Below are 20,407 nucleotides of genomic sequence, written 5' to 3' on the forward strand. Positions count from 1 at the left end.
TAATCTTATAATTAGTATGACTGTCCCCATCTCATTGACTAAGTAGGCTTGTAAGCCCGTTTCTTAAGCATGCATTAATTTTGTACTTAGCTATGTGATAGCTATTTGTCTTCACTTAGATATTCTTAGAAGTTTATTGAGCCAAGCCATTCCAGTAACGCTTTAGGAATTTGAAGAGGTATCTCAATTGAATTGCATGGTGTGCCCCCATTATGTTCTACTACACCTCTATGCATAGCCTTGGCTAGACCATCACAGATACACCTCTATTGCCTTTGAGTATCTGAGAAGGAGTTTTGCATGAACTGGAGTGGAAGGGGCAGATCTCAGACCACATGCTGAAGTCCAAAGCACATTTAGTTGGATTGGCCTTCTCTTATGTGGCCAGGAAGGTCACAAATATCTGACAGCAGGCTACGTGGGAGAGAACAGAGTTATGCTCAAGGATTTCAGAGATGGCAGCAGACATCTATTTCATAGCAGCCTGCTTGTTTTGTGAGCTGTTGTGAAATAAGTGCTGAATTCTGATGTCACAGTGGAAATGACGAGTAACAGGTTAAAGAAACACATTGCATAGCAGAGATAATGGGATTATTCACAGAAGTGGTGTGAAGTTCCTTAGAACTTCTAACAGAACCCTAGCTGTTCCTTCCCTCTGGGAATGCTGTTTCAACAGCTGAGGTCAAATGTCTTATTTATAAACAAATGTAAGAGAAAAAGAAAAAAAAACACCTTTTTTCTTTGCTTGACTCACTGCTTGATTTTATTAGCTTGTCCTTGTCTTAACATTAGCTTTTAGATATTATATGGAATTAGAGAGTATCTAATGTGGGCGTATATCTCGGCTAGATGAAGTATTCTGCCAGCCCACTTAAAATATAAGTACTTTAAAAAGCCAACTATAGGAAACAACTGTGTGACTAAAAGTGGGTAGGCATGGCATGTCATAAAAGCTAATGAGTCTCAACTTACGGATCTCATAGGCTTCTCATCTGTCTTTCACAACGTATTTGTTCTCAACTGATGTATTTATGACAAGTTTCATAAATATTTGTCCATGCAGCACAGAATTCCCCAGAGCTACAAAAGAGACACCGAGGCAAAAAGCAGTGTTTTCTCTAACAGCAAAAACACAAAATTGTCCTGTGGAACTTCTTGTTTCTGCTTATGTAGATGACTGATGCGGTGATTTGGTGGTAGCAGAAGGAAATCCACTCACTTCTAGGCTGAGGATGAGGAAAAGTTCAGCTCAATCTTAGTCTGCCATTCACAGGGGAAAACCGGCCTTGTGTGGTGCTGATTAGGAAAAATTAGGATGAGATAAAGGCAGTGAGGAAGTTTTACTATTTCCCATTCTTTTGTAGGAAGAAGCACTGCAGCACTCTTAAGTTGATTCTTTATTCAGAGGTTTTTTTATTAACTTGGAGAAAATACGTACATCCCCGGGCGTTCTGAGTGACTGAACGGAAGGGTGAATTTCCCAACTTCAGTAAACAGTTTGCTTCAGTTGTGTTGGAAAAAAACAGCAGCTCTGCTGCTGCTGCTTGTTCTCTGTTACAAAGGATGAGAATCTACATGCTGTTTCTGAAAATGCATTTATAAAAGCCTTAATGCTATTCAACATGGATTCACATCCGAACTCTTCACCCCAAAAGTCTCCAGAGATTATCAGTTTCTCATCATTCACTGTCCAGATTACAGTTTGAAGCATGTAATTGGGTTTCACTGTGGAGCTGTGATTAGGACTAAGAAGACAGCTCTGTGTGATTTATGTGAAAAGCATGTTAGTGGCTTACAATACGGAGGGGGATAGAGGAGGATGTTACATCAACTCTGAGTCCCACAGTGTACTTAAAAGGAAACTAAGAAAACGCTGAGGCCAAAGTCTAACTGTACAAAGTTGGAAAGTAATCATTTTGGGTTAGACTTGTTTAGCTGTGCTTAGACAGGAAAAGAGAACCAGATTATGAAGGAAATTCTCATCACAATATCTAGTGGAAATGGATTATAAATGAAAATTCAGATCTGCAGGTAACATTTTCCATCTGATGCACGGCTCAGTCTCTTCCCATCTTTCCTCCAGGAAGATGTTCGTCTGCCCTTTTCTCTAGCTGAACAGATGTCCTTTTGTCCTGCACACATCAAGTATTTCTGACAGGCAGGCTTCCTCCTCAGATGGTAACACTTTCGTCTGAAAGGAGACAGAAAAAAGCACGCACCTACGTGCTCTTCTTTGACAATAAGGGTCAAACGTTGGAAATAACACAACTCCACAGCGCTATTTTGAAGCGTACTTTAAACTTCTGGCCCCAACCGCGCTTCCAGCTGAGGTGGGAGGGAGCGGGATGCCAGGGGAATGAGTTCTTTCTGCTGCTGGCATGCGGGCTCCGCACATGTGTGTGACGTGACTGCCGGCAGGCTCAGGCACCGTGGGGCTTTTCCACCCCTTTTTGCGGGGGTGCGGCGCAGAGGAGGCGGGCGCGGAGGGCAGGGCAGGGCGACGGGAGCCGGCCCGGCTGGCGGCCAGCATGGGGGCCGGGGCGCTGGCCATCCGCGTGAGTAGGGCGGAGAGCGGCCGGGCTGGGGAAGGCGGGATGCGGCGGCGGGTCCGTCTGGGGAGGGGAAGGGAGAGGGCGGCCTGGGCCCTGCCTGCAGCGCCTCCTCCCCAGCGCTCGGCTCTCGCGTCTCTCCGAGGCGGTATTTAAGGAAAGCGAAGATGGACAAGGGCCGCTCCGGGCTTTTTTTGTTGTTATTGTTACATCTGTATAGCCCATACTCGAGGCCTGTGTGCGCGTTCCTGCCGTGCAGGGCAGCCCTCCCGCCGCTGTGTCGTGCAGTTAACTCAAACTTTGGAAGTGAAAATCGTGCGTTGTCCGTTTAATCTTCCGTGGACTCATCTATTTTGTAAAGAGATGGGTGAAAAGCGGTGTTGTAACAAGTCGTTCAGCTTTCAGTTCAGTCGCGCACGTGCTGCTTGCTGTGAGGATTAACGAGGCGCTCACGGGTTTGTTTATTTATTGTATAGCTGCTTGGTAAATAATGACCTGTATTCACGACTTTTATGCTAGTAACACCTTTCACAAAGATCAGCTAGGTACCTGGGGCCTCAGAAGACACTTCTGCTCCAAGTATCCGTGTTCGGTGGGAAAGGCGCAGCAGACAGAAAGCAGTGAGCTGCCCGTTTGTGTTACAGCTGTAGGACAGGCGGGCTCAAAGGCAGCCCTGATACAGACATTGGGTTTCGTTACCCAACCTAAGTGTGTGGTTCCGCATATTCATAGCTCTCAAGCACTTGTTTTTCAAAGAAGCAGCGTGCCTTTGTGTGGTGAAGTGCCAAGACCAGAGTCTGAGCAGTTCTTTGTGATACCTACAGAGAATGCTGTGCATTTCAGTAAGGATTCTACTACCTGTTCATTAATAAAACACGGTAGGATTAAATTGATTTTAAGTGTCAGGCTCGTGGTAGCCTTCTTAAAGAGACTCCTGAACTCTATGGTATCAGTGACCTACGGTTCAGGCAGTGTGATTCCATAGGCATGAGGATTTCTGCTTGTCTGCATTAGCAAAATGATGCTTGGATGTATAGAGAGGTTGTAAATGTGGTGGGCTGTGCTGCTGCTCTTGGGCAGTCTTTGCAAACCATGGCACTGTATGCATATTTAGATTTCTGTGTTGCGAAAGTACTCCTGAATTGTTATTCCCTCAGGACTTACTGGATGTGTTCTCATGTTCTCTCTGCCACTGCAACTCAAAACTTGTGAGAATGTCTTCCAGATGTATGTCATGCCTTCAGAAGAAACTGTGGGATGTATGAAATTAAGGCTTTATTGTGATCTGACATTTTCCCCTAATATTATGTGTGATTGGATTACCTAGTTCTTTTCTAACCTTGAAATCTCTCTAATTAGATTTTAGACTTATCAGATACTAAACATGTCATAAAATCTTCCATAAGGGTTCATCTCACCTGACAGTGGCCAAAACGAATCTTTAGGAAATGCCATTTGGAAGAAAGATACAGTGAACCTGAGTGTGCTCAGAGACTGGCAGGTGTCCTGGAGACATCCCAAACTGATTGTAGTGTTCTGGGATTTTTTATGTGTGTGTTTGTCCTATTGCTTTTGTAATCTACATGAACTATGTGAGTTACAAAAGCAGTCTCTTGTGAGTCCCAGTTTCTTGTTATTCTAGTAACATACTTCCATGTAAGTGAGTCATTCTCTTAGCTACAGACTTCTACTTCTGTTCCTTTAGTTACTCTTGTTTTTTCTTTAGTAGTTTTTTGTTGTTGTTGTTTCCCACTTTACAGGGATTTTTCCTGGCAGTTAAAAGGAAGTAAGACCAAAATCTCCAGTTTTGATGGATACTGTCATGTTGCAACTGTGTAACATTTTGTAGCAAATGTGATTAATGCTTCTTCTTCCTGTGTCTGTTTAAGCAAAGCAAGTCAGCTGTGAGATTGAAGGAGGACATGAAAAAGATAGCCTCACTTCCACTGAATAAGCAGAAGGATGCAACCCGTCCAAAGGTGTTTGGTGTGAGTCTTCTGGAGCTCGAGCAGCAGGGACTGAGCAAGAATGGCATTCCAATAGTTGTGTGGAATATAGTTGAGTACCTGACCCAGCATGGTAAGCTGAAGGAAATCACTTTTGCATAGTAACATGTTTTACTGTGAAGATCTCCAAAAGGAGAAGCTTTTTTGTGATACAGAGGGTGAGTGAGGTGTTGGTGCTAACCACGTGCAGAGGACATTACTGTTGCTTCTTTTCTTCCTTCTGCTCAGTATGCTATTTAATAGAAGGTTTATAAACTACAGCATTATGGAGTAGCACGTGCTCATTGATAAGCTGTTCGGTTTTATCAACTGAATGTATTTCATTTTGAACCTTAGTGTAACTTTCTAGTTGCAAAACAGGTGACTTCTCTCACTTGTGGTAGTGAGAAGACATAAGTATCTATAATTATATTCATGTGCACGTACACACCCATGAAAGTACATTGTTAAATACATGTTCTCACAGATTTTCAGTTAGATTTCAGTTCTTATTTATCTCCTCAAGGAGATAGGTATCCAATTCTCGGCTTTTCTTTGCGTTCATTTAATGAAATTTTAGTCTCCGCTAAGGAAATTAATCTCTTTGCAGAAAGCTAGAATAGCATTGGTGCACAGATGTATCTTGTGCAGGTATTCAGCATTGGAAAAGGTTTTGTGGAGGTAACTTCATCTTGCAAGAAGCTACATCAGTTTTTACCATCAGTTCTCTGTTTTAGCTGCTCAGCAATGATAATCCCATTACAGCGTCTTAAGATGCTGTGTTTTTATCTTGATGGACTCACAGAAGCTGTTAGATGCAAACACAGCTTGAAAGGTAGCTTAGATTAAATGAAAGCTTGAAACATAATTGTACCTTTATTCCATAGCAGTACCTTGCTTGATCTACTTCAGCTTGCTTTAAAGTGATCTGCTATAACAGTGAAAGAGCAAGGAGGGGAAAATGCCTTCAATCACTTAGCTGTAATCAAAACCAGAAGGGACAAACCCTCTTGCTTGCAAGCTATGGGCTGTACTCTGTGTTCCATAAAAAGATTGCATCCCACTCAAGCATTTTCCAAATATGAACAAAACAAGCCAGATCTTCTATCTGCTGCAAAATTAGCTGGGCTTCTAAATGCCAAGGTGATTATCCAGCCTTGGTAAATATATAATCCACTCTCTTTCTTGAGAAAGATGTCAGAGATGCCCTCTTACTTGGGGATATTTTGAAAGGAGTGCTCTCTGCTTGCCTACAGTTTGCTTTGTGAACTAATGGGGAAGTTAACCTCAATAATGTTTTTAACAGAGCCCTACATATGAACTCAAACTATTTGGAGGAGCAGTGTTCTGTTTGCAATTTGTTCAGCGTTGCCTCCTGTTCTGCACAGATGCAGTAAGAGACATTATAGGGCTTTTAAAAGTCAGGCCAGAGCCTCCATGTTCATGGGTGACTGATGTTAGCCATTTGAAAAAACAGAGCCAACTTTTGGGTGGCTGCATCCTTCGACTGAGTTTGTGGTAAACTACTAATTTTCAAATTTGTAGGTGAAGCCAAGTTTTCCTATACTGAATTTGGAAATATCTCATTACTGTTCCCAGTAGGTTCTAGCCTCTCTTTATTTCCATAGGAAGTTTTATCTGCATGGCTGCTCTGCTCTGTTTGTTCGCTCTGTGCTGCAGGAGTGACTGAGATGTGGTGTTTTCTGTCCCCCCCCAGGTGGCAGTATAGCATTTTATATGTGTTTTCTTGTAGCTGCAGGAATACAGGGTCTGTAAGCAGTGTTTTACATTAGTTGAGTAAAATGCTTCAGTATTTAAGTGTTTCCATTTTTTTCTTACTAGATCATTTGTTTCGTGGTCCAATTAAAGAGATTACTTCTTTCTACAAACTCTGCTGCATCAATATTGACTTTTTGGACTGGAAATTTCTGTCAGACTCCTGCTTAGTAATGACTATTTCTGAACTAATAAAAACCATACATCCTATATTTTGGTCCCCTTAGCGTTCTGCTTCTAAAGAAGAATAAGCAGGCCTATGCACATAGGATCAGAGAAAAGCAGAAAACACTTTCTGTCTTATGATGAAAGTGTTTTAGTGAAAAATGAATTTTTCCTCAGTTCAGCTTTAGGCACTTGTTTTCCTTGTTTGAATTTCAGCATCTGCCTAGAAAGTGATACAGTATGATTCATCTGGCTTCCTCTGTGGAAACCTTCACTGGGTGTGGGTTGTCTGGCCTGAAGTGATGGATACTTTTATTTTTCATTGTGAAATCTTTAGGCTTCGTGCAATTAGAAATACACACTTGCTCTCAGAGATTTTATTCTAAAGTGAATTTGAAGTAATTATTACAGAGTTACTGCTGCAAGCAGCAAGTATTCAGCTGTTTTTGCTTCACGATGGTCAGTAAGGCTACCCTAAAGAGCAAAGCTGGAAATACTTGCGTGAGTAGTGTCACGCCTTGGCACAGTCATTAAAGCTAATGGGCTACTTGCAAAGTTGAAATAACACAGCTGTTTGGTCGAGTCTGGTTCCTTTTCAGCGCCAGTGTAGTGATGCAAAATTCAGCCATCTCAATTGGTTTCTGCTTGCTATGAAGTATGTAAGTCACTCTAAACGTAATGCCTTCTGTATATTTCCTTGGAAACTACAACAGATGCAAAGAGCACAATAATACTGTTTGATAGAGCAAATTCTCAACCATGAAACACCATTTCTCAATGGAGTCACCACCAATAGCTATGCATTTTCACCAGCAATTAGCAAGAGCCTGCGGGCTACACAAGTAAAAAATCTGCACCAGCAGAGCTGACCCACTGTCGCCGTGGCCACTGCTGAAGCACACCACCCACTGCCTCACTATGCTCAGATCCACTGTTCAGGCTTCATCTGTTCAAAAAGCATTAATAAATCTCAATGGGCGCCATTTTTTCTGCATGGAGGAATTCAGTTATGCACTTTCGCTTCATATGAGCTTCCATGTCAGACACCATTCTGTCAGATTGCCCCTCTGCTGCCAGCTGTCACACAGCAACAAAATGTAATGGCGATATTGGTGGGAAGGTTCAACCTCTGCTGCCTCTTCCACCATCATCTGCCTCTTGACACTGTGGGCCAACAGAGTAAAATAGGAGGTATTACTGTTGGAACAGCCTTCGTATTTTGTAGCTTACAGCGATGCCACTGGGTTCTGTGGATTTTCATAGAGTATCCCAAGCCTCAGGATCTGGTCATTGGTCTTAATTATCTGAACCCAAGTACTTGACTAGCAGGGTTTCTAGGGGAAAGTAGTATCTTTTCAATCCTCATTGTATTGATTGTCCTTTGTATTAATGCTATAGTATTATTCACGCTTGAATGTCTGTTTCATCATATCACTGGGGTGTCTTAGTTCAGATTAACCTCGTGTGTAACATATAATTACAGGTATGACCCAGGAAGGCCTTTTCAGGGTAAATGGGAGCATGAAAACAGTGGAAGAGCTGCGTCTGCAATATGAACATGGAGAAGAGGTGGAACTAGTTAAAGATGGCGATGTGTACTCAGCAGCCAGTCTTTTGAAATTGTTTCTGAGAGAGCTGCCAGATGGGATTATCACCTCTGCCTTACAATCCAAGCTCATTCAGCTTTACCAAGGTAAGTGAGAGGTAAAAGTCTCCATCCTTCTGTGTGCTTTCCTTCGGGAGAATTTTATACAGGCAGCGTAAGCAGTGCTCTTTTTCTTAACTTACATACTTTCTTCCACAGTTCCTTTGACTTCAGCTCTTACCTGCTCACAGGGTGCATTCTGATAGAAATTCTGAGTCTTGTCATCTTCCGTGTTTGGTGAAATCTGAACTATTTATGCTTTTCTAATCTGGTTCTATCTGCTAAATAGGAGCTGAAATGATTAGTTGGTTGGTTGGAAGAAGCTTGGAGACAATAACTGCGACAGTCTCTCTAGGACACAGATTTGCTTCTGCTCAGCTAGAGAGGTTATTGGCAATTTCACTCTTTCTAGTGGGCTCTGAAAAGTTCTAACAACTTCATCTGCTATTCATACTTAATATCCATTGAGTCCCAAAGCACATGCTGTCTAAATTTCCACTTCTCACCAAGTGATGTAATTGCCCATCAAACAAGCCAGTTTGCAATTAGAATGGACTTTACCCTTTAATCCTGCTCATGTCATACAACCTGGAAGATTTTTGTTATTTTTATTTTTTTTCCCTTCAAGAGGATAAACTGCTTTAGAAAGTTGTAACTTGCACAACTGTCTGTCTGATGATTCGTTGAACTAATCTATCTGTATTGGGCAGTCCAGACTGCTGCTATGCAGAGTAGGCAGTCTGTTCCTGGACCATCAGGGTCAGTGGAAGTTCTTTTGCTGCAGGCAGTTGATGCCTCTCGCTCTCTTCCTGAGAAGCTCTGCGAAGTGCGTGGGTACGTATTGCTGGAGAAATGCTCTTTACTGTAAAGCAGACCAATATGATGTGTGTGGAGGAAGAATGTGCTGACAAATGTCTTCAGTGGAAGACAGCACAAAGATTTCACACTGTTGTCCTTGGGTCTCTCTCCCACTTTTCTTGCCTGCAGTAGAAATGAAGCTTAGCTGTTGCCTGGAGCAAGGAGGACACAACCATGTCTTTCCTTCCTTTATTGTTTGGGACTGTACAGACTATTGAGGGTGCACTGGAGAACTTTCTGTCTTTCCTGAGCGCAGTCATTAAAGCTATAATCAGGTCATACGTGGGCTGTGGGGGCTGGAACTTTCTCTGTAAAATAACAGTTAGTAAAGTTGTCTGGGACCCAAGGAAGGGTTCAGGAAGTATTGGGTAGGAAGGTGCTGTTGCTTAAGAAAGTCCCTTTTTTTTTGGCATAGCAGTGTCTTTTGGATTTAACCATATTTGACTCATGAAATATATTTCATTATGTTCTTTCTCTTAAATCAGTGTGAGTAGAAAGTTATGTGTTCCTGCTACTACTTCCCTGTTCCGCACGGAGGACGTGTTGCTGTATTGCACCAGAAACTATCAATGAACTTTGTGAACTGTGCTGATAGTGGAAAGTTTCATCCATTCTTGCTTCCCACAGGAAATGCAAAATCTCCCCAGTGCTTTCTTTGGAAATGACAGATGCATATCCTTACGTAGCAGACCAAGACTTGTTGTTTCAAATAGAAGTTACTCAGCTCTCTCAAAGTCATCCAGCTGTAATGCATCTTCACAGTTAAGTTGACATGTATTGCACAGCAGTCCCTGCTTATAGTCCCACTATAAATTTGATTAGGAAACAGAAGTTTTATTTAAAAAAAAAAAAAAAAAAGAGCTGTTATGACAAAGGGGAAGTCTTTGGAAAAGTCTGAGGAAAAATGAGTTGTTTGGTTTTGTTTTCATGCCCTAGAAAATACAGCTTAAATTGAGTTGCTCTGAAAGGTACTGATGACTTTGGAGGGGTTCAGATTAGCTTCAGTGGGAGGTCAACCTGTGTTTACCGTTAAATGATCAACCAGCCATGCAGGATTGGAAGAATTATCTCTTCACTTATCAAAGTATGTGCAAAGGTATTTGTTGCAAAATGGTACCAGCAGCGAGCCTGCCTTAGTGTTGTTTTTCTGAACGATGAATCAAGTGGGTCAAGGTGTTTCTGAGCCCAAAGGTTATTAAAAAATAACTTGGAATCTGGAGCCACTTAAATGTATGGTGACAATGAAAGCAGTTACAAGCTCTCTTGCAACCTCTGTCCTTCCTCATGTTGAAGTTTGTGTGGGAAATGGTTTTTTTGTAATTATGTTAGAATTCTTTTAAAATATTTTCAGGGATTGATATCAGCGTCTTTCAAGCCAGCTAAAAGCTTGGCCTGAGAATAATACACAATTACTTTTTTTTCCTGTAAAAATTATTAGGGAGTGTTTCCTACAGTTAAAAATAACTGGAGTGAAAATTACAAATCTTGCCTGAAGCTGTGATCCTTTTTAATGCAGAGTGTAGTGTCCTTATTAGCAAGCCAGGGAATAAATGATCTGCACTTTATCAAAAAAGAGAAACCTGATCCATGGGCCATTCGGGAAGTCCACACAGCTGATTTGGCATGCTAGCAGAAGCCTGTGCAACACAACATGAAGTGAGCGCCACGTGCTGCCCACGGAACTGACACATTACTGTCTATATAAATATTCAGAGTAACTCCAAGACTGTGCAGTTCCACAAGCCATCACGTAGTGTATTTTAAAGGCAGTCTGGTGCGTCCTCGTGTTCTCTTTCTGTCTTTGGAGAAGGGCAGCGATGGGGTGTTGAGAAGGGCCTTGATCTACAAATGGTGTTAATGAGAGATGTGTGTAGTATGTGCAGGCCAGGGACATGCTGATAGTCATCTCAGTATTGAGTGCCCCTCCAGCATGCCTGACAAATATGAATGCTGCTCCTTGCAGGGGGTCCTGGGGTAAAAAACATCCATCACAAAGAGGCTGCGACTTTGCTAGAGAGCAGGGCTGTGCTTGCCCAAGCAAAATGGGCTTGCAAACCTGTGAGAGCCCTGGGTGACTGAAAGGATTTTCTTTCATGCATCTCCATTGGAAGTAATCAGTGGCTCCCACACAGCAATCCCTATTGGAGCTTGTTTATTCCTTCTGACTTTTCATTCCTTATCTTTTACAACACAGTCACTGACTCCTAAGACATTTGTACATACCAGAACCAGCTCTGTATGCTCAGCTCTTATCCCCTTTCACAGGTCACTTGCTTTTAGTGAGACAGGTTGCTGTTGTACTTTTCCTTTTTGGCTTGCAGAAAGCTTTTCCTTTATGTGATTTTTGTTGGTTTGTTTTTTGGTGCATTCCTTTCTCTAGCAAGGAGCAAAATGGAGGCTTGTAGCTACCTTTGGCACTCAGTCTAATTAAGTTGGATGCTGTTTGATTACTCTGGGCTCTCAGTGTTGCTCCATTTGAGATAGCTTGTATTTTACAGTATGCAGCAGCTAGATGTGAGTTCTGTCTCACATACCCCTCCCTCACAGGTTGCTGTGGCTGACGAGGGTCTCTGTAGTGCCAGTGCTCTGCAGGTTTCAAGGAGAAGGGTGGGAGGGAAGGAGGAGCTCTTTCCTGAATCAATAGGTTGGTTTCTGAAATGCTTGTAGCCGGGAGCTATTGGAGCTACGTGAGCAGGCAGAACCCAAAATAAAGGCTGTGTTAGGGGATTTTAGAGGTCAAGCTTGAACCTGAGCAGTGGGTATAAAAATGAATAAATGAGAGCTGGCCCTCTGATGAGCAAATCAGATTCCCTGGTTGTCTGTGGTTCTCCAGGCTGTAACAGCATATTCTTAACCTTTTCCTTTGGCTTTTATTGTTATTTTGACACTGTTTTTCAAGTTTGGAAATGTTAGTGATATCCTGTGTTCTCTACATGCAGAAGTTGTTGTGCAGTGAGATGTCTTAGAACCAGCTTTCTCATACAATGATAGCTCTCAGCAGAGCTGCAGAAAAAATCATGGGGCAGCTGTCCCCGATGTGTAGCGATGGAGGATAAATGCAGCTCCATGAAGCGCTTTAGCAATTGTGAGCAAGGGCTCTCAGGTTGGATTGTGATGACAACATTTTTATGATGAGAACTTTCTGCAGTTCTGCTACCGATGACAACAAATGTGATATTTTTCCCTCTGTCACAGAGCCTTGTCTGAGGCTCTGTCAGAGGCTCCAGTCCTACTTTCTGTAGGCTGTGGAGGAAGAAAATAAAGGCTTTGATTCCTCCAACAACCTGGCCTAGCTAGCAGTGTGCTTTGCCAGCATGCTGCCTGTGAGCCCAAGATTGACTTCCAGGGGAACGTTGACAGCTAGAAACAGATGCAAGCTTTTCTGTCTGCCCTCCTGGATGGTAATATGTAAGGCAGCTGAAAGCTATGCAGACATGGTAGCCTGACACCGAGCTCAGACTCTCTTCCTTGCATCACAACAGAGGTAATTAGCTGTAGCATGGCACCGTGCTGATACTGTGTCAGTGCTAGGCTGGAATTTTTTGAGGTCAGACCATCTGAGTCATGCACAGAGCAATTACACACACCTGTCTGCTGACATCTGTACCTTTACGTGATGTTCAGACAGTGTGCTCTGTAGGGTGAAGGAGCATCATGCAGATGGATTGATTGAGGAACTGGATGGTGTCTATAGCATGTCAAAGAAACTCAATACGTACAGAAATGGGATGGACCACTGGAAAATATGTCCCTCTTCTTGTGATCTGTGGGTGTATGATGAAATTAAATGAGTCTGAAAACACCCCTGCAAATTTATCTTTGCCTCCTACACTGTTGAGGCTCCTGTTTCCAGTTAATTAACATTTTTAAGAGATTGCATTTTTTTTTTCTGTCGCCTCTTGGACTGCTGTCCCACAGTATTGAGTACCCAGCAAAAGATCCACATACCAGGCAAAGTTCTGTGCTTGACAATAGCAAGTGTGTTGATGGCTGAGGGTATTTTTAATATGATTTAATTATATATCTATGATTTAATGCGAAATATTATTTAAATATAGGTTCTTGAATTGCCTTTGAAAGTCTGGCACTCTGCCGTTTTGATTACTGGCAAACACATTTGTCTCATCTCAAGATGCTGCAGAGACCAAAGTACATAGTCAGCTTCGTGCCACCCTCTGTCATCTTACTTAATGAGTAAGACAGCTCTTGATACAGTCTTGACTTCCTCAGGACATCTTGTACCTCACAAAATTAGGCAAGTACATCAGCTCAGGGCTTTGGCACACTTGATGCTTGTCTGGTTAATAGTATAAACAGCCCTGGTGCTCTAATGTTACTTTGATGGTCAGTACCAGCTGAGTAAACCTTAGTGATTAATTTTGAAGCTGAAAAATTGTCTAGCAGGTGGACAGAAGAAGAAAGGGAGCTCCAGGCAATTGGCTGCCATGGCTCATGAAAATTCTTGCTCTCTAATAAGTTGAAAATCTGTTTTATTTGAAGTATTGTGGTTATGGACAACTTAGATTCATTTGTCCCCCAAAAAATGAGCAAAGTGCACAGAATACTATATGTATACACATTGCTTTTTGAATTCATCACAATCATCAGCTTAATTAAAAACTTTTTGAAATAGAGCTGAACTCTGTGAAATAAGTCTCAGCAACAGGACAGTTAACAAATGATTTTTGAATTGCATTAGGGGGAAGATTTGACTTCGTTCCCTCCACTTTTCACTGGAGACTGGGGGGGGGGGGGGGTGGGGAAGCTTTAGAGAGCTGTATTTTCTTGTTCTGCTTTCAGCAGGACCAAGAATTTTACAGCTTCGTAAATGGATTTTTTCTGTGTCCTCAGTGTTCTGTGTGTTGCTCAGTGGTTCTGCAACTTTCAATTAGGGTAATTCCTGAAGATCTTATGGCCTGATTTGCAACTCTGTTCTTAGAAGAACAGAAGTGAAAGCAAAATGCACCTGATACTAATAGTATCAGTAATAGATACAGTAATGAGGAGGGAGCAAAGGTTTGGCTGTGCCTAGCAATAAGCATCTCTGGTGTTAATCCACACCACTTAATATATCGTGTTTAATGAACAAGGACATCAAGCTCCCTAAATACAGCTGATATCATGAGGCCACCAGCTTTCTGTGCAGTCAGAGTGCAGACCTGTGGAGATTATTAGCATCTTTCCAGTTTTGGAGGAATGGAAAATCCTTCAGTAAATGGAAAAGTACCTGTCAGTCTAAAGCCCCAGTGTGAGGTTTAGAGAGGCAATTAGTTCTCAAGGGCATTACCTAATTAAGTGATAGATTGATGGTGGTAGATATGTTTCTTTCTATGTGATGGCTTTGGCATTCCTTATACAGGGAAAAAAATATGCTGTGTGCTGGTTGCTTTGTTACCTAAACAAATATGTTACAAGGTGAATTTCAGTGTTCTAGGTGAAAATTAGTTGTATATTGTTTTTCTTTAAGCTTAATGAAAAGGAAGGTAGTTGGTAATCAAGTCAGGGACTGTCCAGTTCACTTTGACTGGTGCAAACACAAATGCAATTAAATTCCTTATTGTTGTCCAATGTAGTAAAGCCTTCTGGAGCCATCCTCAAATCATTTGCTTCCCTAACAATATGTAGGATAAATACATATATGCATATTTGTGTATGTTTTTTCTTCTCTTGTGTCTTCTAGATGGTAGAAATGACGTGCAGAAGGAAAGAAACTTGAGAGAACTCCTTAAAGAACTGCCTGATGCTCATTACTGCCTGTTGAAGTATCTGTGCCAGTTCCTGATAAAAGTTGCTGAACATCATGTGGAGAACAGGATGAACATTTGCAATCTTGCTACTGTGTTTGGACCAAACTGCTTTCAGTAAGTTGGGTTTTTTACTTTTCCCTTTATGTTGATAGAAAGTTATGAGGTACATAATGGAAAATATAGCTGAGAACCCTAACAGCAGAATGATCAAACAGAGGCAATGTCTGCAGCTTTCTGGTATTTTTGGTACTTAAGCTAATATTTGGGCTGACAGGGAATTGAGTTGCTCTCTCATTTCCTCCTGCAAATCTTGTACGACAGTTAGCAAGTTTTCCTTTGCTTTGTTGGCAGCAGTTAAGGTGTATACAATGGCTGGCCTCCAGATTGTTTAGGGGCAAGGAGACTTCTGTTCTTACAGCTTTCTTCCTTTGCCATTGAATAATATGGATGCTTCTCTGCAGAAGGATTTGAGGAAGGTTCTTATAGGCAAGAAAGGTCTTGGATGCAGCACTCAGGTGCTGTGTGCTTTCTAGCTCTGCTGATTTGTGAACTTGTGGCTGTTTTCAACACCAGAGATAAAGAGAGGGCTCTTTATCATTCTAGTTTATTTTGAAACTGGTCTAGAGGTTGTGGGGAACCCTTGGCCTTTTGAGACTTTTTACTGGATTCACTAGTTCTACTCATTTCGTTCAAAGGGCTCAGTTTCTTGCTGCTTCTGAAGATGATGCACTGTGTGTGCTGATGGGGTTGGAAGCAGTATCAGGAAGAACTATTTCCAGATGTGAGAATGCACTCAAATAAGATTGTAGCCTCCAGAAACAGGCTTCTTAAAAGAGAGAGAAAACAGAAGGTGTGTTGCTAGTGATGTACTGAGCCAGTTCTACGTAGATGCTGCTTGCTCTCTTCTTAAAGGAGCACAGATTTTTCCATTGAGTGGGGAGAGAGACTGCAAAGATGAGACTGAAACCAAAGGTTGTCCTTTTGACTATACTGCCACCTCATCTTTCTCATAGATGATGATGACTGTGTCAAGATATGAGCATGAAAGCATTTGCTGTCTTAATATAAAGCCATAAAGCATATTGTGGGAGGAAAAAAAAAAAGTCTTCCCCTCCAAAAGAAAGAAAACTCGAAGACAGCAGTGTGTACAGGCACATACAAGTAGAAGAGTTAGTGGAAATAGCACTAGAGATTTTTGAGAATAAAAAAGTAAGCTTTTAAAGATGGCATTTGTATGAGCAGGCTTATTTACACATGGTAGAGTTTTAAAGTTAGGGAGTTTCCATCTAGATGTATTAGTGGGCTTAGATTAATCTCATTTAATTTGCTTGTTCCTGATTCTAGTGGCTAAATCTCTGTGATTTGAACTCCCAAGTAGCTATTTGAATAGTTGTTAGGTTACTCATCACTTGGTTGAGGAAAGTTTTGAAAATTAGCTCTGCGTGATTTTTGGCGTAGAATGCAGAGCCCTGCAGTTCGGAAATGCAATTGGCTTTCTTAAGATTAAATCATACTTAATAAAAGCTGTATAGTTGTTGCCTCAACTTATCTCTGCTCATAAGATTGCATAGAAAAGGCTCAGCAGTTTCTGTAAGGTATAGGCCTGGGTGTGAAAGGCAAAGAATCACATCATTCCATTTCAGAAGATTGGGAAAGGCAGAGTTCACATAAGATTGAAGACACAAGGTCTCTTGTGGATGTATGTGAATGCAGCCAGCCCTGCAGTTGCGATGCATCAGAATGCATGTGCAGCAGAAGAGGCAAGACTTGACACATAACAGATGAGTAATGTACTTTTACAAGATCCAAATATTTCAGAATGCCGGATGTAGAATTTTGTTTAAGCTCCACCATCTGGTAATTCAGCTGCGTGTTTTATCAGATCTTGATCTTTTCTAGGCAGTTCAGGATTGTGGTCCAGACACATTTGTGAGCAACTGTTGAAATGCCCTTTTCTCCTGTGTTAATGAATGCATTCTTAAATTGATGATACTGTGGCCAAATCAGCAAAGATTTGCCAAGAGGGGGAAAGGATTTGTAGCACCCAACTTTCAGCGTTGGGCTTAGCCTGCTGGTTAGCTGCACATCTGGAGAGAGATCTTCAGAATGCAGTTCAGAGCAAGTCTTTCTGAAATCTTGCCTTTGCAGGGGCTGTCTTAGCATTGACTACAGGCAGCTCCTCGAGAGATTAGCTGAAGAAATTGAGTATGAGGTGATTGAACCAAATTTGAACTTGGCTTCATTTGTTTAGAGCAGAGCATGGAGTGTTTTGCTGGAATGAGTGTATAAGGCTTAGCAGCCAACAATTGTCAGCAATTGCACTGCTGAGGTAGGAAGATTTGAGATTTTTCTGTCAATTCACACGTCCAAAATCAATTTCTGTTTAGTAAATGCTTAGAGTCAGAGAGGATAAATTCCATCTTGCCTTCTACAGGATGTTCTTAGTGACATTTTAGCTATTTAGGTGTATTATTTCCGACTCAGTAACTGAACCTTTTTTTTTCAGTTGTATAAACCTCACAGTTGGGCAACTTTCCAAACAGACTTTATTTCAGTTCCCTTCATCTCATTCATTTCTTCTCCATCGACTTCTCAGTATTTTTTCTAAATTCCCAAACTTTCAGTCTTATCCAGCTTTTCTCCTGCTCCTGATTTGCTGTTTGATAAATCAAACTTACGTTCTTCTAATGAAAGAGTATCTTTTCTGTATTTATAAATAGAAGAATGGAGAAAATGGCTATTTGCAATCCTTGTAGTGAAGTGTGATGTAAAATGTGGGAAAAGATGAAGGATGAGGTCAGATAGCTCAAAAAAGGAAAATGCGATGATTGGAGATTTAGTGCACTGTTTTCTCCCAACTTGGATTTGTTCAGATTTATTGCTGATGGAAGCAACAGAAGTATTGACCTTGAGAGACAGCAAGCGTGGAGGAACATTAATTATTGGCTTTTCTGTTATTGGCCTAATCTGTATGGAGGATTAATGCTTGCACTGTGGCTACTCTTGGAGGAAGATGCTGACCCAGATTTCACATACTAAGGATATGGCTGTACAGTATGGCCTGGTATGTGTCTCTGTTTTGCTCCCACAGTTAGTGTTGAAGAGGAAGTGCAGGACCAGCTGAGCACTCTCTCCTTTTTTCTCCTCTGTTGGGTCAGGGTGTCAGGAAGGCCGTATTCCTGTCCTTTGACTGGGATTTGTGTAAGAGATAGGAGGCCATCAATTATGGAATAAACAGGAAATTTTTTGCACCTTTTTATTTGCTGATCTTTTCAGCTCTCTCTCAAAGAATGATGTGTGTTTGTTGCCTCTGTGATTCAGACTTTCACTGGCATAATGGTATTTCATTCCAATAGAAGTGTGATGTGAAGGTTTGCTCAGCTCCTCAAAAGGGGCTGGCAAATGCGTGTGTCTGATTCAAATGCTGCTGTTTGCTGTGTAGCAGTTGGATGATCGTGTAAGGGCCTGGGAGGTTTGCTGATTTGGGCTGCAAAGGGCAAAGTATCATTAGTGATGAGGGGTTTTCCTCTCAGTGCTCCGCTGCAGAGTTAAGCATTTTGTCTGCCTGCTTATCCTCCAGATTCACTCGCTCTGGTCAGCGAGGAAGAAGGGTCTTGAAATACAACTTCTGGAACTGTGGCAGAAAGAAAATGCTGCAGAGCAGTTGTGCTTTGGAGATACTTCTTTTCTGAACATCAGAGTGAATGTTCCCTCCAAAGTAATGCAACTTAAATGCACTGCTTGCATTGCATCCCCCCAGTGTTGTTCCTTTGAATGGTGGGAATATAGTACTTATAATACTCTGCTTTGATGGCAGAGCAAGGGCTTCAAGGATTTCTGTTACAAGGATTTATAACACTGGAGTATTTCTATCTTTTCTCCTACAGAAGACTTCACAAGGAAGAGATTGCAGGGAAGAGCTTTATGCATCTACCTGAGTCCTTACTGGCTTGGGTTGAAAATGGTCTTTATTCAGATCTTGATGCAGAATTAAGAAAGCATACACTCACAATTTAAGTGGAGGAACAATTTTACAGGAAAAACAGCAGTAATATTTTTGCACTTTGTCAAATTGTGGCCTTGGTAAAGTTTCTGTTCAAGTCCTCCTTCCCGCTTCTTCTCACTCTCACATATGTATTGCTGCTACAGTTTTTGTGTTGAGACAGCTCTGGAAACAAAATTCATAGTTTCTTGCATCTTGTCCTCCTGAGTCTCATACAGGGCAGCACATCCAGTCATATGAAGCAGTGGGTCATTTAAAGCTTCTGCCCCCACTTTCTGCCAACCTTAGCCCTCTGTGCAAAACCGAATGGTGTTTGAGCTCCAATAGCTCCATACAGAAACACTTCCCAGGAACATTTTTGAAACATCTCAGAAATTAGGTGAAGAAATGCAGTATTCCTTATGGAGTCATCTTAAGCTACAGAGACCTTGCCTAACAGTGTTCTACTCAGCATGTGGATTTTCTTATTTTTCTGACTTATCATATACCTTTGAGGTCATCACAGATCACTTCCCCAAGGAATCTGACCCTTCCCGTTAACAGTTCAGAGAATTTGAATGCCTCATACTGTTTGTACCTCACTCTTGGAACCAAATTTTAACAAAACTGGTGGTATCTTACTTGGAAGTTGTCTCAATTAGATCTCTGCCTAGACTATGTGGAGTAGATTGTTTGACTATGTATGGGAACTATTGAATCATGGCCTGAACCTCTGATTGATCACCTGAGGCAAGCACTGAGTCAGCCACGGGAGCACAGGTGAAGGCAATTCAGCTGTATGACCTTCTGGTGGAGCCTGGCTGCACCTCTCCTAGACCCCATTTAAGGGGACTGCCACTAAGGAGGGATCTCTCTCTGGAGATCTTTCTCCTTGGAGTGTTAGTTGTGAGCTCAGGACACAAGTAAGTTTTTCCATTCATTTCCAATTATCCCTTTTTCAATGTGACAGTCTTTCCAGCTATACACTCTCTAAAGACTAGCCTAACTTCTCTGTTAGGTTATGCAGACGAACAGATAGAGAGGTTAATATTGCTCAGAAAAACTGCAAACAAACCATAATAGCTGTTACCACTATGGATATGTTTCTTTTCTACCAGAGAAAATTTCCTCTGCCTGCTATCCAACCTGTATCCATAACTGAAGCATTACACAGATGCTGTGCAAAAGCGTTTCCCTTTTGAGTATCTAACATTCTGCTTCAAATTCTGTCCAATTTTAGCGTGCCCTCTGGATTTGAAGGTATAAAAGAACAAGAGATCTGCAACAAAATAATGACTAAAATGCTTGAGAATTACAATACCTTATTTGAACTGGAAGGTTTGAAGGAGGAAGAAAAGCCAGCATGTGAAGAGCTAGCAAGAATTATTCTGATTAAAGTGAGTATCTCTAATACTGTACTTTCTTACAGCAAATCAGTAGCGCAGGCTCATTCCTGCTTCGTTTCAGAGATCTGTTAGGAAAGTGGTAGGTAGACACTGTCATGGTGGTGTTCTGTGTTAATAATTGGTATGCAGTATTACACATTGATCCTAATAGGCCAATTTCTATTACTAATTGGAAAGTTGTTTCTATTTAAGAGCTTTAGAATAGAGTGGTTCAGTTGCAAGGGTCCTTTAAAGATCATCTAACCCAACAGCCTGACTACTTCAGAGTTTACCAAAAATTAAGCATCTTATGAA

The 20,407-nt window shown here is 41.6% G+C and overlaps 1 protein-coding gene across 13 annotated transcripts in view; it reads left to right on the plus strand.

Moving 5' to 3' along the window:
- The first annotated feature begins 2,513 nt into the window (after positions 1 to 2,513).
- FAM13A (family with sequence similarity 13 member A) overlaps positions 2,514 to 20,407 on the plus strand; it is a 115,281-nt gene continuing 97,387 nt past the window's right edge. For 9 of the 13 annotated variants that reach the window (XM_052682689.1, XM_052682694.1, XM_052682690.1 and 6 more), the window contains exons 1-5: positions 2,514 to 2,555; positions 4,439 to 4,628; positions 7,959 to 8,168; positions 14,659 to 14,839; positions 19,948 to 20,104. In XM_052682689.1, coding sequence (XP_052538649.1) covers positions 2,529 to 2,555; positions 4,439 to 4,628; positions 7,959 to 8,168; positions 14,659 to 14,839; positions 19,948 to 20,104 — 765 coding nt within the window. In that variant the 5' untranslated portion in view covers positions 2,514 to 2,528. Of the gene's footprint in view, positions 2,556 to 4,438; positions 4,629 to 7,958; positions 8,169 to 8,780; positions 8,955 to 14,658; positions 14,840 to 19,565; positions 19,631 to 19,947; positions 20,105 to 20,407 lie in introns of those variants that run through there. The other 4 variants (XM_052682693.1, XM_052682701.1, XM_052682702.1 and 1 more) reach the window with 4 other exon arrangements.

This window comes from Tympanuchus pallidicinctus, unplaced genomic scaffold (genome assembly GCF_026119805.1).
Source record: "Tympanuchus pallidicinctus isolate F22 unplaced genomic scaffold, pur_lepc_1.0 scaffold2, whole genome shotgun sequence".
Taxonomy (NCBI): Eukaryota; Metazoa; Chordata; class Aves; order Galliformes; family Phasianidae; genus Tympanuchus; species Tympanuchus pallidicinctus.